The following is a 12,706-nucleotide window of genomic DNA, read 5'->3' as shown; positions in this document are numbered from 1 at the left end:
TTGTACTCAGTGAGGTTTAACAGAATTTCAACATCTTTCTATGCAAGGCTTAATGCATAGTTACAACGATCTGAGTAGTTAAGGTGGTCTTTTTCCTTCAAGAAAGGTATATTTAACATCACACCCTGCAGGTGTAACTGTCGTGGGGTCAGTTCAATCCAGGGCACCATCTGGTCTGAGTTTGGTACAGGACAACAAAGGAGGCCATCTATTACAAACATCAGTGATTGAGAGGGGAGAAATCTGGTTTCTGCTCTGCTACATGGACTCAGACCACAGCCACATTTCTCTCAAAGCTTAAAGTATTTGGGAGGTTCCAATAGCTTTTACATTTTATTTATTTTCATATTCCATTGCAATCAGAATCAGACTAAATTCAGCAAAAAAAAATTTTTAAAGCCGGGGGCGGTGGCTGATGCCTGTCATCACAGCACTTTGGAAGGCCGAGGAAGGCGGATCACCTGAGGTCATGAGTTCAAGCCCAGCCTGTCCAACATGGTGAAACCTCGTCTCTACTAAAAATACAAAAATTAGCTGCGCATGGTGGTGGGCGCCTGTAATCCCAGCTACACGGGAGGCTGAGGCAGGAGAATTGCTTGAACCTGGGAGGCAGAAGTTGCAGTGAGCCGAGATTGTACCACTGCACGCCAGCCTGGGTGATAAGAGTGAGATTCCATCTCAAAAAAGAAATAATTTTGAACACCTAATTAGGGCACTGCTCAATGGGAATGAATAGACAATATCTCTGCCTTAAAAGAGCTTATATTTTAATGAGAGGAAATGAGAAAATACACACCATTTAAAAAACAAGTCGATAAGAAGGGCATTCGAGAAAAAGGCTGGGAGGAGTGATAGGCAATGGTTCAGGCTGCAATGTTTTAAACCGTTCACGTGATCTAGCCCTACCTAACAACTAGTCCTATTGCCCTCCCGCCTCTGTATATTTCAGTCCCTTACATGCAATACTCTTCACTCTTTATTAGGCTTCTGCAGATGTTTCCCTCTGCCTGAACCCTTTCTTCAGCTCAGCTCAAATACCCGCTTCCTCTGGGAAAACTTCCCACACGGCTAGATTTCTATTCCAGGCTTCCGCAACACCTGCTCCTCACCTTTAAACACCGCTCATATTCTGACTTTACATCCCGCTTGTATCTGTTTATCGCTCATAACATCAAGTAAGCTCCATGCGGACACAGCTATTATCTGCTTTGTTTGCCGCCGACCCTGCGCCCAGCATGGAGCCTCTGTAGTTACCACTAGGACCTGGCCTACTCGCGAAACCCACTGAAAGCCGGAAGTGTTGCGATCGCTCCGAACGACCGGATGGGGAACTGCGCGGGCCACAAGGCAAACGGAAGTATAGCGTTCCTGTCCGGAAGCCTGAGAGGGAAACGCCCGCAAAGGCTGGTTTTTAAGCGGGAGCGTCTCTTCACTCGCAGCGAGTGCGCGTGCGCTGCCTCCCTCAGCCCAAGTCGGAAACATGGCCGTAAGGTCGCTGTGGGCGGGCCGGCTGCGGGTGCAGCGCCTACTGGCCTCGACTGCCGCATGGGAGAGCAAGTAAGCATTGCAGGCGGGGGGTCGGTAGCGTGAGGACTCTGCGGGGCCAGCGAGCCAGCCCGGGTGGTTGTGGGCTAGAGAGCGAGAGTTACCTGAACATAGTCGAGGGGACCAAGCCTCTCGGCCTCTACGACCATGCACTCACGGCCCCATTTTACAGACCGGGAAACTGAGGCCCCCAGCCGCACCTCTTTCTTAGGCCGAGGAAGTTGGGGGAGATCCGAGGTCATGTATGGCCTGGAAGGTGAGAAGTCTCTTAAGCCCCCAAGGGAGGGATGTACCTCTCTCCCGGCCTCTTGTCCCAGCCTGTGGTACCCGTGAGTAGATTTGGGTTCTCTCCCCTCACTCCGCGTGACCTTAGGCCAGTCCTTTCTCCGTTATCCGGGCACTGTTGTACCTGTCAGTAAAAGGAGGCCGCTGAACTTGGTTTCTCCAAACGGCCATTGCATCAGCCTTCGGGAGACAAGTTCCATTTGCTGCCTTTATTCATCGGCAGCTTATATTGGGCGCTTACGAGGCCTACTGCAGATCTATGGGTGGTTCTTTTTATTATTCCCTATTTAGTAATTGAGGAAACTGAGGTTTAGAAAAGTTGAGTAAGTTTTCCAAACTTAAATATTTGGGAAGTGGTGGAACCCGAGCTGGAAACCAGGGCATTAGAATCGGCGCTCTTATTTAATGAGCGATGTTAATTAATTTTCTCAGAGACTATTGCCTCTACACTGTTTCTTCCTGGGAAAGAGAATAAAAATGGTTGAGTACGAGGTAGGGTTGGACCTCTGAATAGTAAAGTAAGCTACGGGAGAATCTGGTAAATGTGCTTAACTATATATGTCACCGTTTTTATCTTAACACACCTGACCCAACATCCTACCCTAGCACCTAAGTAAGAGGTTGCATTCAGGGTTTCGGGACTTGGTTTTGTTTACCGTTCTCAAGTCTTTTTGGCAGCTTGTTGGTGATGTAAGGAAATGACCAGAAGAAAAATGGTTCCTTCTGATAAGCTGTCTCCCTACTCCAATTCTGAAGCAGCGGGAATTGAGATTGGCCACAACTCCCCACCCCTATTTCTTGGTCTAAGCTTTGGCCATTTTCCCTTTGAACTGGCCCTGAGAATATTTTGACCTGCTTGTTCAAGTGGATAAATGTGGTTTTTTAGGGAGAAGGAGGTGTTTCCCCGTGTGTAATTATCCCCAGATCTACAGTGACCATATTTTCTGACCCCAGAATGTGGAACTGTCTATAAAATCACACATCAGATTATAATAATTGAATTTAAGAGCAGCTTGGAAAGTCGGGGAGATACAAGTCCTCTTGCCTACACCTTTAAATTTGCCCAGGATGCTCTTCCCTTTTTTAAAGCCGACTCTTTTACCCTCTTTAAGCATTTGCTCAGCCGTCTCCTTAAGGACCACTCTACAATATATGCCAGTCCATATAAATTGTTTTAAAGAACTCTTGTACTCACAGATTGATTTTCAGGATAATTTTACTTAAAGTCAAATTACGAAGATCCAGGAGGTGCAATGGAAACTTCCTTGAACTGGCGGTCAAGACTTCCACAGTCCAAGATTTGCTGTAAACTAGCCTCTAGTCTGAATTTCTTCCTGTGTAAACTGAACTAAATGTCAAAACAGTTTAGTTGTACAAAATTCTAGATTACATAACTAGTTGAATGCAAAGATCTATTTTCACCTGTGTCTATAGTTCACTGGCAGTAACATATAGTATTGTAAGTATTTCATTGACTTGATCTTATATATAGGTGGGAATTCCTTTCTCAGCACAGGTTCTCCTAAAAGCCTTACAGCTTGTGGTGAGGAAGGCTTAGAATTCTAAGCCTAACTCCAGTTTGATAAGGTCCCTTTACTGGACTAAATTTCCCCCATCTGTAAGATGGAAGGTTGAACCAGAACTGTATGACTTTTTGAATGCCCACTTATGATAATGCTTCTCTGGTTCTGGTTATTAGCATTTGGTTTCCTTATGCTGACTTTTGTATACCCAGTTCTGGCTATTTCTGCTGCCTGGTGCTTAGTGTCCTAACCCAGCAGAATACCAACTATGTGATCTTGAGCAGGCCATTATGCCTTAAGCATCTCAGCACCAGTTTTCTCATCTGTAAAATAGGGATAATGATAGGACTTATCCACATATTGTTGTGAGAGGAAAAGATGACTCAAAGTGTCTGGTACATGGTAAGGACTTCGTAAGTGTTCATTTGTTACTATAACTGAAAACACTTTCTCCAGAGATTCAATCTGGGAAGATCTCTGATCTCTAAACTTGGTTGTAATTTTGGCTTATGATGGCATTTCTTCATTATGCACCACCTCCTTCCTGTTACAGGGGATGGCCACTTCCATTCAGCACTGCCACCCAAAGAACTGCTGGTGAGGACTGCCGTTCTGAGGACCCTCCTGATGAGCTTGGGCCCTCTCTTGCTGAACGAGCCTTAAGGGTAAAAGCTATTAAACTGGAGAAAGAAGTCCAGGATTTAACAGTGAGTCGATTTTATATTTGTTCGTCATATCGTCTCTCTAGTTTAAATGTCCACATAAAGTTTTTCATGTCAATTTTTAAAATGAAGTTTTCCCTAATTGACTCTTTATCTGCTACCCCTCATCTCTCCTCCACTCCTTGCTAGGTATACTGGGCAGAAAAAAACTGTAGTAGTTCAAAAACACCACTGGCTAAAGATAGTCATCTCTTTTCGGCTTCCTGTTATGTCACAGCGCTTAGATATCTGATGTTTTGGCAGATTAAAAGAGGTGTACAGTGCCTGGAATATAGTAGACAATAAGTATATGTTGAATGAGTGAGGTCACTGACCATTGTTCTTTGCTGATGAGAAAATGACCACGTCTGGCATACTGGACCCAGTCCTGGGTTGATAGACACACTTAGAGGGAGATAGATAAACCAGAGGAATTCCAAAGCAAAACCACCTAGATAGAATGGTAAGGAGGCTGGAAAGCATACCTTATGACAGGAGTTAAAAGAAGCAAGAATTGCATTAAGAATGAGAGAGAAAAAGACTAAAGAGCGTAAAATAACTGCCTCCAAATAGATGACATACTTTTTTTTAATGAGACGTAGTTTCGCTCTTCTTGCCCAGGCTGGAGTACAATGGCGCAATCTTGGCCCACTGCATCCTCCACCTCCCAGGTTCAAATGCTGCTTCTGCCTCAGCCTCCCAAATATCTGGGATTACAGACGCCTGCCATCATGCCAGGCTAATTTTTGTATTTTTAGTAGAGACAGGGTTTCACCATGTTGGCCAGGCTGGTCTCAAACTCTTGACCTCAGGTGATTTGCCCATCTCGGCCTCCCAAAGTGCTAGGATTACAGGTGTGAACCACCGTGCCCTGCCTAGATGACATGCTTTTAAAACTTATTCTCAGTTATCCTTAAGTTCAAGTCAATGAAAGGAAGTTGGAGGTTGGTAGTGTTGGTTGAATGTGAAAAAGAAAGCTTTTTCTCAAGATAATGAACTTAAAACCATTAGGAGTTTGAACTACCAGGCTAAATGACTACCTAGCAGTGCTGCTAACGAGTGGGTTTCTGCTTTGACTGGGGATTTGGAGTAGCTGATCTAAAATTTCTATAACTCCTAGTTTGTTTTATAAAAGCCTATCAGAAGGGTGAAATTCGTAAAGTAAACAAAAACATTCTCTTCCACCAATAAGCATTTGTTTTCTCATCCTTTTGATTTTGCTTTTGATGTTCAGTTGAGATACCAGAGAGCTGTAGCTGATTGTGAAAACATAAGGAGGCGAACCCAGAGATGTGTGGAAGACGCCAAGATATTTGGTGAGAGATTTGTTTACAATAAAAATGTCTTTGGCTGTGTGCAGTGGCTTATGCCTGTAATCCCAGCACTTTGAGAGTCTGAGGCTGTTAGATCACATGAGATCAGGATTCGAGGCCAGTGCGGCCAACATGACAACACCTTGTCTCTACTGAAAATAGAAACATTACCTGGGCATGGTGGTGGGCGCCTGTAATCCCAGCTGCTCTGGAGGCTGAGGCATGAGAATCACTTGAACCCAGGAGGCAGAGGTTATAGTAAGCCAGGATCATGCCACTACGCTCCAGCCTGGTCAACAGAGTGAGACTCAGTCTCAAAAAAAAAAAAAAAGTCCTTGATTTCAAGGTAGCTACCTGTTTTGACACAGGACCTTAAGCCTGTCCCTGGACTGAAGTTAGATTAACAAAGTCCTTGCCTCCCACCAGCCCCCACTGGAGCTTTGGTATTGTGTCATAGACCTCTCTAATGATGACATTTCTTGTCCTCATTTCCATAAGAAAAATCAAGTTTAGAATTGAGAGTAATGGGATTTCTCAACAACTGAATTTACTTTTGTCTTATAACAGTTCATATGACTCTTTTCAAAAATCAGACAAGTTTTGTGGTCCATCTCCAGCAACTTCGTAGCCAACTTGCCTCATCTATGGCTGTGTCTTACTTTCGCGTTCCTATTTAGCCAGTCCTCAAGAATAAACCATTCATGACAACCCTTAGCATAGTGTTGTTGACTTTCTTTTTTTATTGTTATTGCCCTTCTCATGAAATATTAATGTCTTGTTCCTGTTGAGAATGTATGCCTTAGCACAACCGGGACAGGCAGGAATTTTCAAAATGTACATAATACAAGCAAATAGCAACAAAATTTCATGATACATAAAAATATAGGCCGGGCGCGGTGGCTCAAGCCTGTAATCCCCGCGCTTTGGGAGGCCGAGACAGGCGGATCACGAGGTCAGGAGATCGAGACCATCCTGGCTAACACGGTGAAACCCCGTCTCTACTAAAAAAATACAAAAAACTAGCCGGGCATGGTGGTGGGCGCCTGTAGTCCCAGCTACTCGGGAGGCTGAGGCAGGAAAATGGCGTAAACCCGGGAGGCGGAGCTTGCAGTGAGCTGAGATCCAGCCACTGCACTCCAGCCTGGGTGACAGAGTGAGACTCCGTCTCTCTCTCTATATATATATACTATATATATTCACGATACATAAATATAAAAATAGTTGTTTTTAAAGGACAGGCTTAAGCCTGTTGTATATAGTCTTACCTAGTTCTTGAGTTCTGTCTTTTTCATTTCCTAGTCAGGTTCCTGGTCATATATGCCTTCTGAGAGAGACACTGACTTGTCAGTTGGGTTGGGGTGGTAATCAGTGATGATCTCTGAGTCCTATGTGGCAGCCTTTCCACTTGCTGGACTACTCAGCATACTAGCCATCTATTTAGGCCTTACACAAAGTCTATGCCCAAGGGCAGAGTGATTTCCTCACAAACAATAAAAATATCTGGCTTCTCTGCAGGAATCCAGAGTTTCTGTAAGGACTTGGTGGAGGTGGCTGACATTTTGGAGAAGACTACAGAGTGCATTTCTGAAGAATCAGAGCCTGAGAACCAAAAGCTCACTCTGGAGAAGGTCTTCCGAGGGCTGTTGCTTTTAGAAGCAAAGCTGAAAAGTGTGTTTGCCAAGCATGGCCTGGAGAAGCTGACACCCATTGGTGACAAATATGATCCCCATGAGCATGAACTCATCTGTCATGTGCCAGCTGGTGTTGGGGTGCAGCCTGGCACCGTGGCATTAGTAAGACAAGATGGCTACAAACTTCATGGCCGCACCATTAGGCTTGCCCGAGTGGAAGTGGCAGTGGAGTCTCAGAGAAGACTGTGAAGAGACCATCAGGAGCTGGATGTTCTCCCAGAGCGCAGTCACCTATGTTTCTTTTATTTATTAAACTAGGTTTGTATTGTACATGAGGTACTTCATGTGATATATTTTGGATTTAGTCATATTGGCTTTATTTCTAAGATATTCTATTGATTTAACGTGACCTGTTTGGTCTCATCAGAAGTCTTACCATTGGGCATTTGAACAGTGTGACAAGTGTTCCGATGGCCTTTATCAAAACATGTTTAGGAAAATTGGTACTGTGATAAATTTGAATCCAAAATCCTTTTAACTAGGTGTTTTCAACTACGTGTTTCTTCCTAGCGGTCCCTATAATAGGAATTGTATAGTATTGTGTATTTCGTGGAAAAAGGAGATGGTGGGGATTGGTTCAACATTTGGGTACGTAGAGGATAAAGCTTCATGGTTGTATAAATTTAGATCATTTGGATTGATTTTTATACACATAGATTTTCAGGACTTTACCTTTTGTTTTGTTTTTTCCTTTTAGCCATCTTTTGTAATTGTAATCCCAGCTAGATAGGCTTTATGCTCACATCATTGTCCCATACCCCACCCCTTTCTCATCCCCATTTGCAGGGGCTAAAGGTCTAGGTGAGACTTGGAAGGCAAGGAACATTGAAATTTGAGATACCCAGGACCCTTTCAAGCAAGAATGGCCAAAAAGTCTTGTGCTGTCTTTGCTCTGAGTTATCTTCAAATTATTTTCAGCCTCCCTGTCATATAATCATTTCAGGCAAATTGAGGCAGCACTAACAGCTAATGACCCAGATGGCTCTATTTGGGTAATTTACCTACAACTTAACTACACCAGCCCTTATTCCTCTTCCCCTTTGTCAGTTTTGCCTTATAATCCTTTACTAAATGATGGGAGATGGTGATCAGTACAAAAGTGTTAGGTTCCCATGATTTCTCATTTCATTTATTAATAGTTACGCTGAATTTTTTTTTTTAAGTTTCCTCCGGCTCTGTTTATGTTATTTTTTGTGATAAGAGCACTTAACATAAGTATTCTCTCCTCTTAGCAATTTTTTTTTTTTTCCTGTGTTGCCCAGGCTGACCTCCAACTCCTGGGCCCAAGCAATGCTGCCTCAGCCTGCCAAGTGGCTAGGACTACAGGCATTCACCACTGCGCCCGCAAAGTTGTTTTTCTTTTTTTTTTTTTTTTTAAGTTGGTACTCACAGATCACTACCTCTGTTATACTGACAAGCTTTATTTCCTATTCTTTGTATCTGTTAAGTCACATTTGTGTAAACATTGAGCTCACCTTTTATATATTAACCTCCTAGAATTAATGGGCCTATGTGGTTTTTTTCAGTCTTATAGCTGGTGTTCTGTAAAAGAGTTGTCCAATAAATGACTTCATGAATGATACATCTGTCAGATTTTAGGAAGGCAGTCAATTATGGATATTTTAATGTTGGAAGAAGCCTTAATGATCAGATCTCACCCTTTCTGCTTCTGAAGTATGAAAATCTAGTCATTTTAGGACTGGACACAAGGAAAATAATCTCTGTTGACTAAATTGCAGTAAGAATGTGAATAAAGAACAACTAGATATTAATGTCAATTATTTAAGATTAATGGGCATGCAATTAAGTCTGCAGCAGACAATCAGATGTTGTTGGATATCTAGATTATATAGGTTTAGATTGAAGTTATTACTCATAAAATAAATCCATTTTCCGCAGGAACTCTATGGCATTCAGTGGAGTGGTGAAAAGTTATCCTCTTATACATTGTAGATAATTCTAAGACAGCACACAAATGTATCAGTAAAGCCATCTCCTTGTGGGCCCTACCATCTTCATTGGATTTAGACCCTTAAAAAACAAATATGCACTTTTAAAATGCAATCAAAAGACTGGTGGATAAGCTTTTAAAACCAGAACATCTTTTGGCATTCCGCTAAGTGTATATTGTAAATTTAATGAACAATCAAGGTTCACAATAGGAAGTTGTCTTTTTTTACCTTCCTTTCTGTGAGATAGACACATGGTGACAATAAGAAAATGAGCTGATTGTAATTACTCTGTGTTTTTTATTGCTAGCTATCATTACCATTAATTACAATTAACAACAACTTTAGGTATGGAATGTTATGATTACCAAAAGAGATGTCTGTACCTAACGAGCTCAAGTGATCCTCCCACCTCAGCCTACCAGGTAGCCAGGACTACAGGCAAGTGCACCACCACGCCTGGCCAATTTTTTTTTTTTTTTTTTTTTTTTTTGGTTTTTTGTTTGTTTTTTACAGGTGGGATCTCACGATATTGCCCAGGCTAGAAGAATTTTCTAATACTCTAATACCTCCCATTTTGGCAAGTAAATTGAGAATAATTTTAGGTTCTTTTATTATTCAGTAGTTTTGCAGACTTAAAAGTATAAATTTAGAATTAGAAGATGAAGCTATAATCGTAAGAATCTCAAGTTGAAGGGCTCTGGGGAGCCTAAGCAGCATATTAGGGCATAGGCTTGAACTTAAATCCCAGCTCAGTCACCTGCGTGACTTTAGGCACCAGTCATTTCACCCTTCTGAGCCTGTTTCTTTATTTGTAAAATGATTATAATAATTCTTTCACAGCGTTGTGAGGATTAAGTGAAATGTGTTAAATGCCTACTACAGTAGGCTCTCAGATATTTATTTTTATTTTTTTATTATGTACATTGTTTTTCCTGCCTTTTTATGGCTGTCTAAACTTTAGGAAAAAGAGAAGACTGGTTAATGATGAGTAGAAAAAACTTGTAAGCTAATCATTCACTGACTTATTTTCCTTCCATTTTCTGGTTTTTTAAAAATTAGCCACACCACAAGAAACCCACATTTTTAGATGGAAAGAGCAAGAAAATTGTGTCAGTGCTCTTAGTTATTTTCATCTTAATGGTATAGTGAAAAGACATTGGCTTGCAGATGATGCTAAGGAAGCTTTGGCTCACTCTCACTTGAAGAGGGGATCTTGATGTTTTAGTACTTGTACTGTACAGATGTTTTACTGACTTTTCTTACTGCTATAAAGGAATCAGGCAGTTGGGTATTGATACATTATTTGGTGCTCTCATTCATTGCAAAGGATTTGATAAATAAGTTCTTAAAACACTAAAGCAAAATCAAATGAGCAAAACTAAGGATAAAATGTAATATTCATCAGAACAAGGATCACTGAAAAAAAATATTCAGAAACAACTTTAATAAAACCTGAATTGAAGTAACTGGAGTTCAGATGTTTAGAGTCTTTGTCTGCCTATTGGTGTTGTATACGGAACGTTATGGTCACTTCATGACTGCTGACCTGCCTCACTGATGCTCTGGAGAGGTACCTTGAGATCTCACAGCAGCACAGCCAAGTGGATGCAGTGTGGGCTTTCCCCACCCTGCCTTCATGTTGAAGTCTTGTCTGTTTTATTCCTCCTTGATTTGCCTCTTTCTGATTCCTATATATTTCTTAGATCTGGATTCCTATTTCTGCCTTTTTTTTTTTTTTTTTTTTTTTTTTAGATGGAGTTTCGTTCTTGTTGCCCAGGCTGGAGTGCAATGGCGCAATCTCGGCTCAGTGCAACCTCCGCCTCCCAGGTTTAAGCGATTCTCCTGCCTCAGCCTCCCCAGTAGCTGGGATTACAGGCACCTGCCACCACACCTGACTAATGTTTTGTATTTTTAGTAGAGACAGGATTTCACCACACTGGCCAGGCTGGTCTCAAACTCCTGACCTCAGACGATCCACCTGCCTCGGCTTCTCAAAGTGCTGGGATCACAGGCGTGAGCCACTGTGCCCAGCCCTATTTCTGCCCTTTTTTCTGGCATTGACTTGTTTTCTTGGGTTCACCTTTTGGTTCTAGGTGTCTTATTTCCTTTGACTACTGCACTTGTACTGCTGGATTACTGACTATTCTCCTAACCAGATTATAGACACTTGGCCTTGTTCCGACCTTCAGCTTCCCCATGTCCTTCCCACCTTGTGACTGCCTGGCCTTGTCTTTACCTCTGCTTCTCAGCTAGCTTCCATATACCTAGATTCATGGCTGAATGGCCCTCTGTTGGGCCAGCCTTCCCTGGGATTTGGTCTTGCGTTTTCATTATCTTTCCAATCCTGTCTATACACTGTAGCTCCATAAACCATTTGTCCCATATTCCCAGTGCTAGTCAATGAGTATATTCTTATTCCTCTCCACTCAGATGTTGTCCATGCTCTCAAGTTCACTGTAGTTTTAAAACCTGGCTCCAGAATTTCTTGACCCCTTTATTGAGGAGGGCACATGTCCATTCTTGATTCTCCTTGGAGCTTTGTGATTGCTTGACCAATAGAATACAGTGGAAGTGACACTGCTATTTTCTGGACCCAAATCTTAAAAAACTGGTATCCCCACTTCCTATCTTGAGATGCTCACCCTTGGAACCTTACCATCATGCCAAGAGCAAGCTGAAGTAGCCTGTGGAATGGAACTGAGGGCCCTGGTTGAGCTTTCAGCTGAGCCAGCACTGTCTTGCCAGCCAGTGAGCTATCTTGAAGATGGATCCTCCCACACCCAGTGGAGCAGCCTCAAATGATACCACATGGAACAGATGAGCTGATCTCACTGAGTCCTGCCTAAGGTGCAGTGTGAGCAAAATAGATGACTGTTACTTTAAGCCACTAAATTTTTTAATGGTTTGTTACACAACAGCAGATAAAATGATACAGTCACCCCACTGCATTCCCAGTCTGGCACCTCTGTGCCACAAGAATTATGCCTACTTACTTTTCCCCTTATCAGCTCTTTCAAACCTCTCTTACAACGTTGATGAGCACACACACACTGTCAATGGGCTGGTAGGGTTGGAGGGGCTTCCTAACAGAAGAAAACAGCTCTAGATTTAAGAATTACAAAGGACCCTAAAATTAAAAGCAAAGTATAGACAAGAAGATGAATTTGAACACTAACATGATTTACCCTACAAAAAAATGACAATCAGAGTAAGTTCATAAGAGAACTTGGCACACAGTGGTCAATGAGTGCTTGTTTTAAAAACTGTTTAAGGGAGTATCTTGAATCTTTGGAAATGAACTTAAAAGATGTTGCATCCTGATACAAACATTGCCAACAAAAAAGTTTAAGATTATGACAAATGCATGTTTATTCATCTACCAGTTTACTAGTAGTAATCCAGTTTGGCCCAAGTTAAGTTGCAGTGCTGACTTAGAACCCCAGCTATAAGCTCTTTCACCATTCTCTGAATCCCTTCAGTTTTGTTTGTTTTTGTTTTTGTTTGAGTCGGAGTCTCGCTCCATCGCCTAAGCTGGAGTGCAGTGGTGCGATCTCGGCTCACTGCAACATCCACCTCCCAGGTTCAAGCGATTCTCCTGCCCTGGCCTCCTGAGTAGCTGGGATTACAGGCGCACACCACCAAGCCCAGCTAATTTTTGCATTTTATTAGAGATAAGGTTTCACCATGATGGCCAGG

General features: G+C 42.3%; 1 protein-coding gene across 1 annotated transcript; it reads left to right on the top strand.

The window, feature by feature from the left end:
- Positions 1 to 1,372: 1,372 nt before the first annotated feature.
- Positions 1,373 to 10,481, top strand: GRPEL2 (GrpE like 2, mitochondrial). The gene is made up of 4 exons (XM_008014933.3): positions 1,373 to 1,557; positions 3,907 to 4,060; positions 5,289 to 5,370; positions 6,883 to 10,481. Exons 1-4 carry the CDS (start codon positions 1,481 to 1,483, stop codon positions 7,245 to 7,247), a joined length of 678 nt encoding a protein of 225 aa, XP_008013124.1. The 5' UTR covers positions 1,373 to 1,480; the 3' UTR covers positions 7,248 to 10,481.
- Positions 10,482 to 12,706: the final 2,225 nt, after the last annotated feature.

This window comes from Chlorocebus sabaeus, chromosome 23 (genome assembly GCF_047675955.1).
Source record: "Chlorocebus sabaeus isolate Y175 chromosome 23, mChlSab1.0.hap1, whole genome shotgun sequence".
Taxonomy (NCBI): domain Eukaryota; kingdom Metazoa; phylum Chordata; class Mammalia; order Primates; family Cercopithecidae; genus Chlorocebus; species Chlorocebus sabaeus.
Note: the sequence above shows the minus strand (reverse complement) of the source record. Positions and strands in the feature narration are given on the sequence as shown.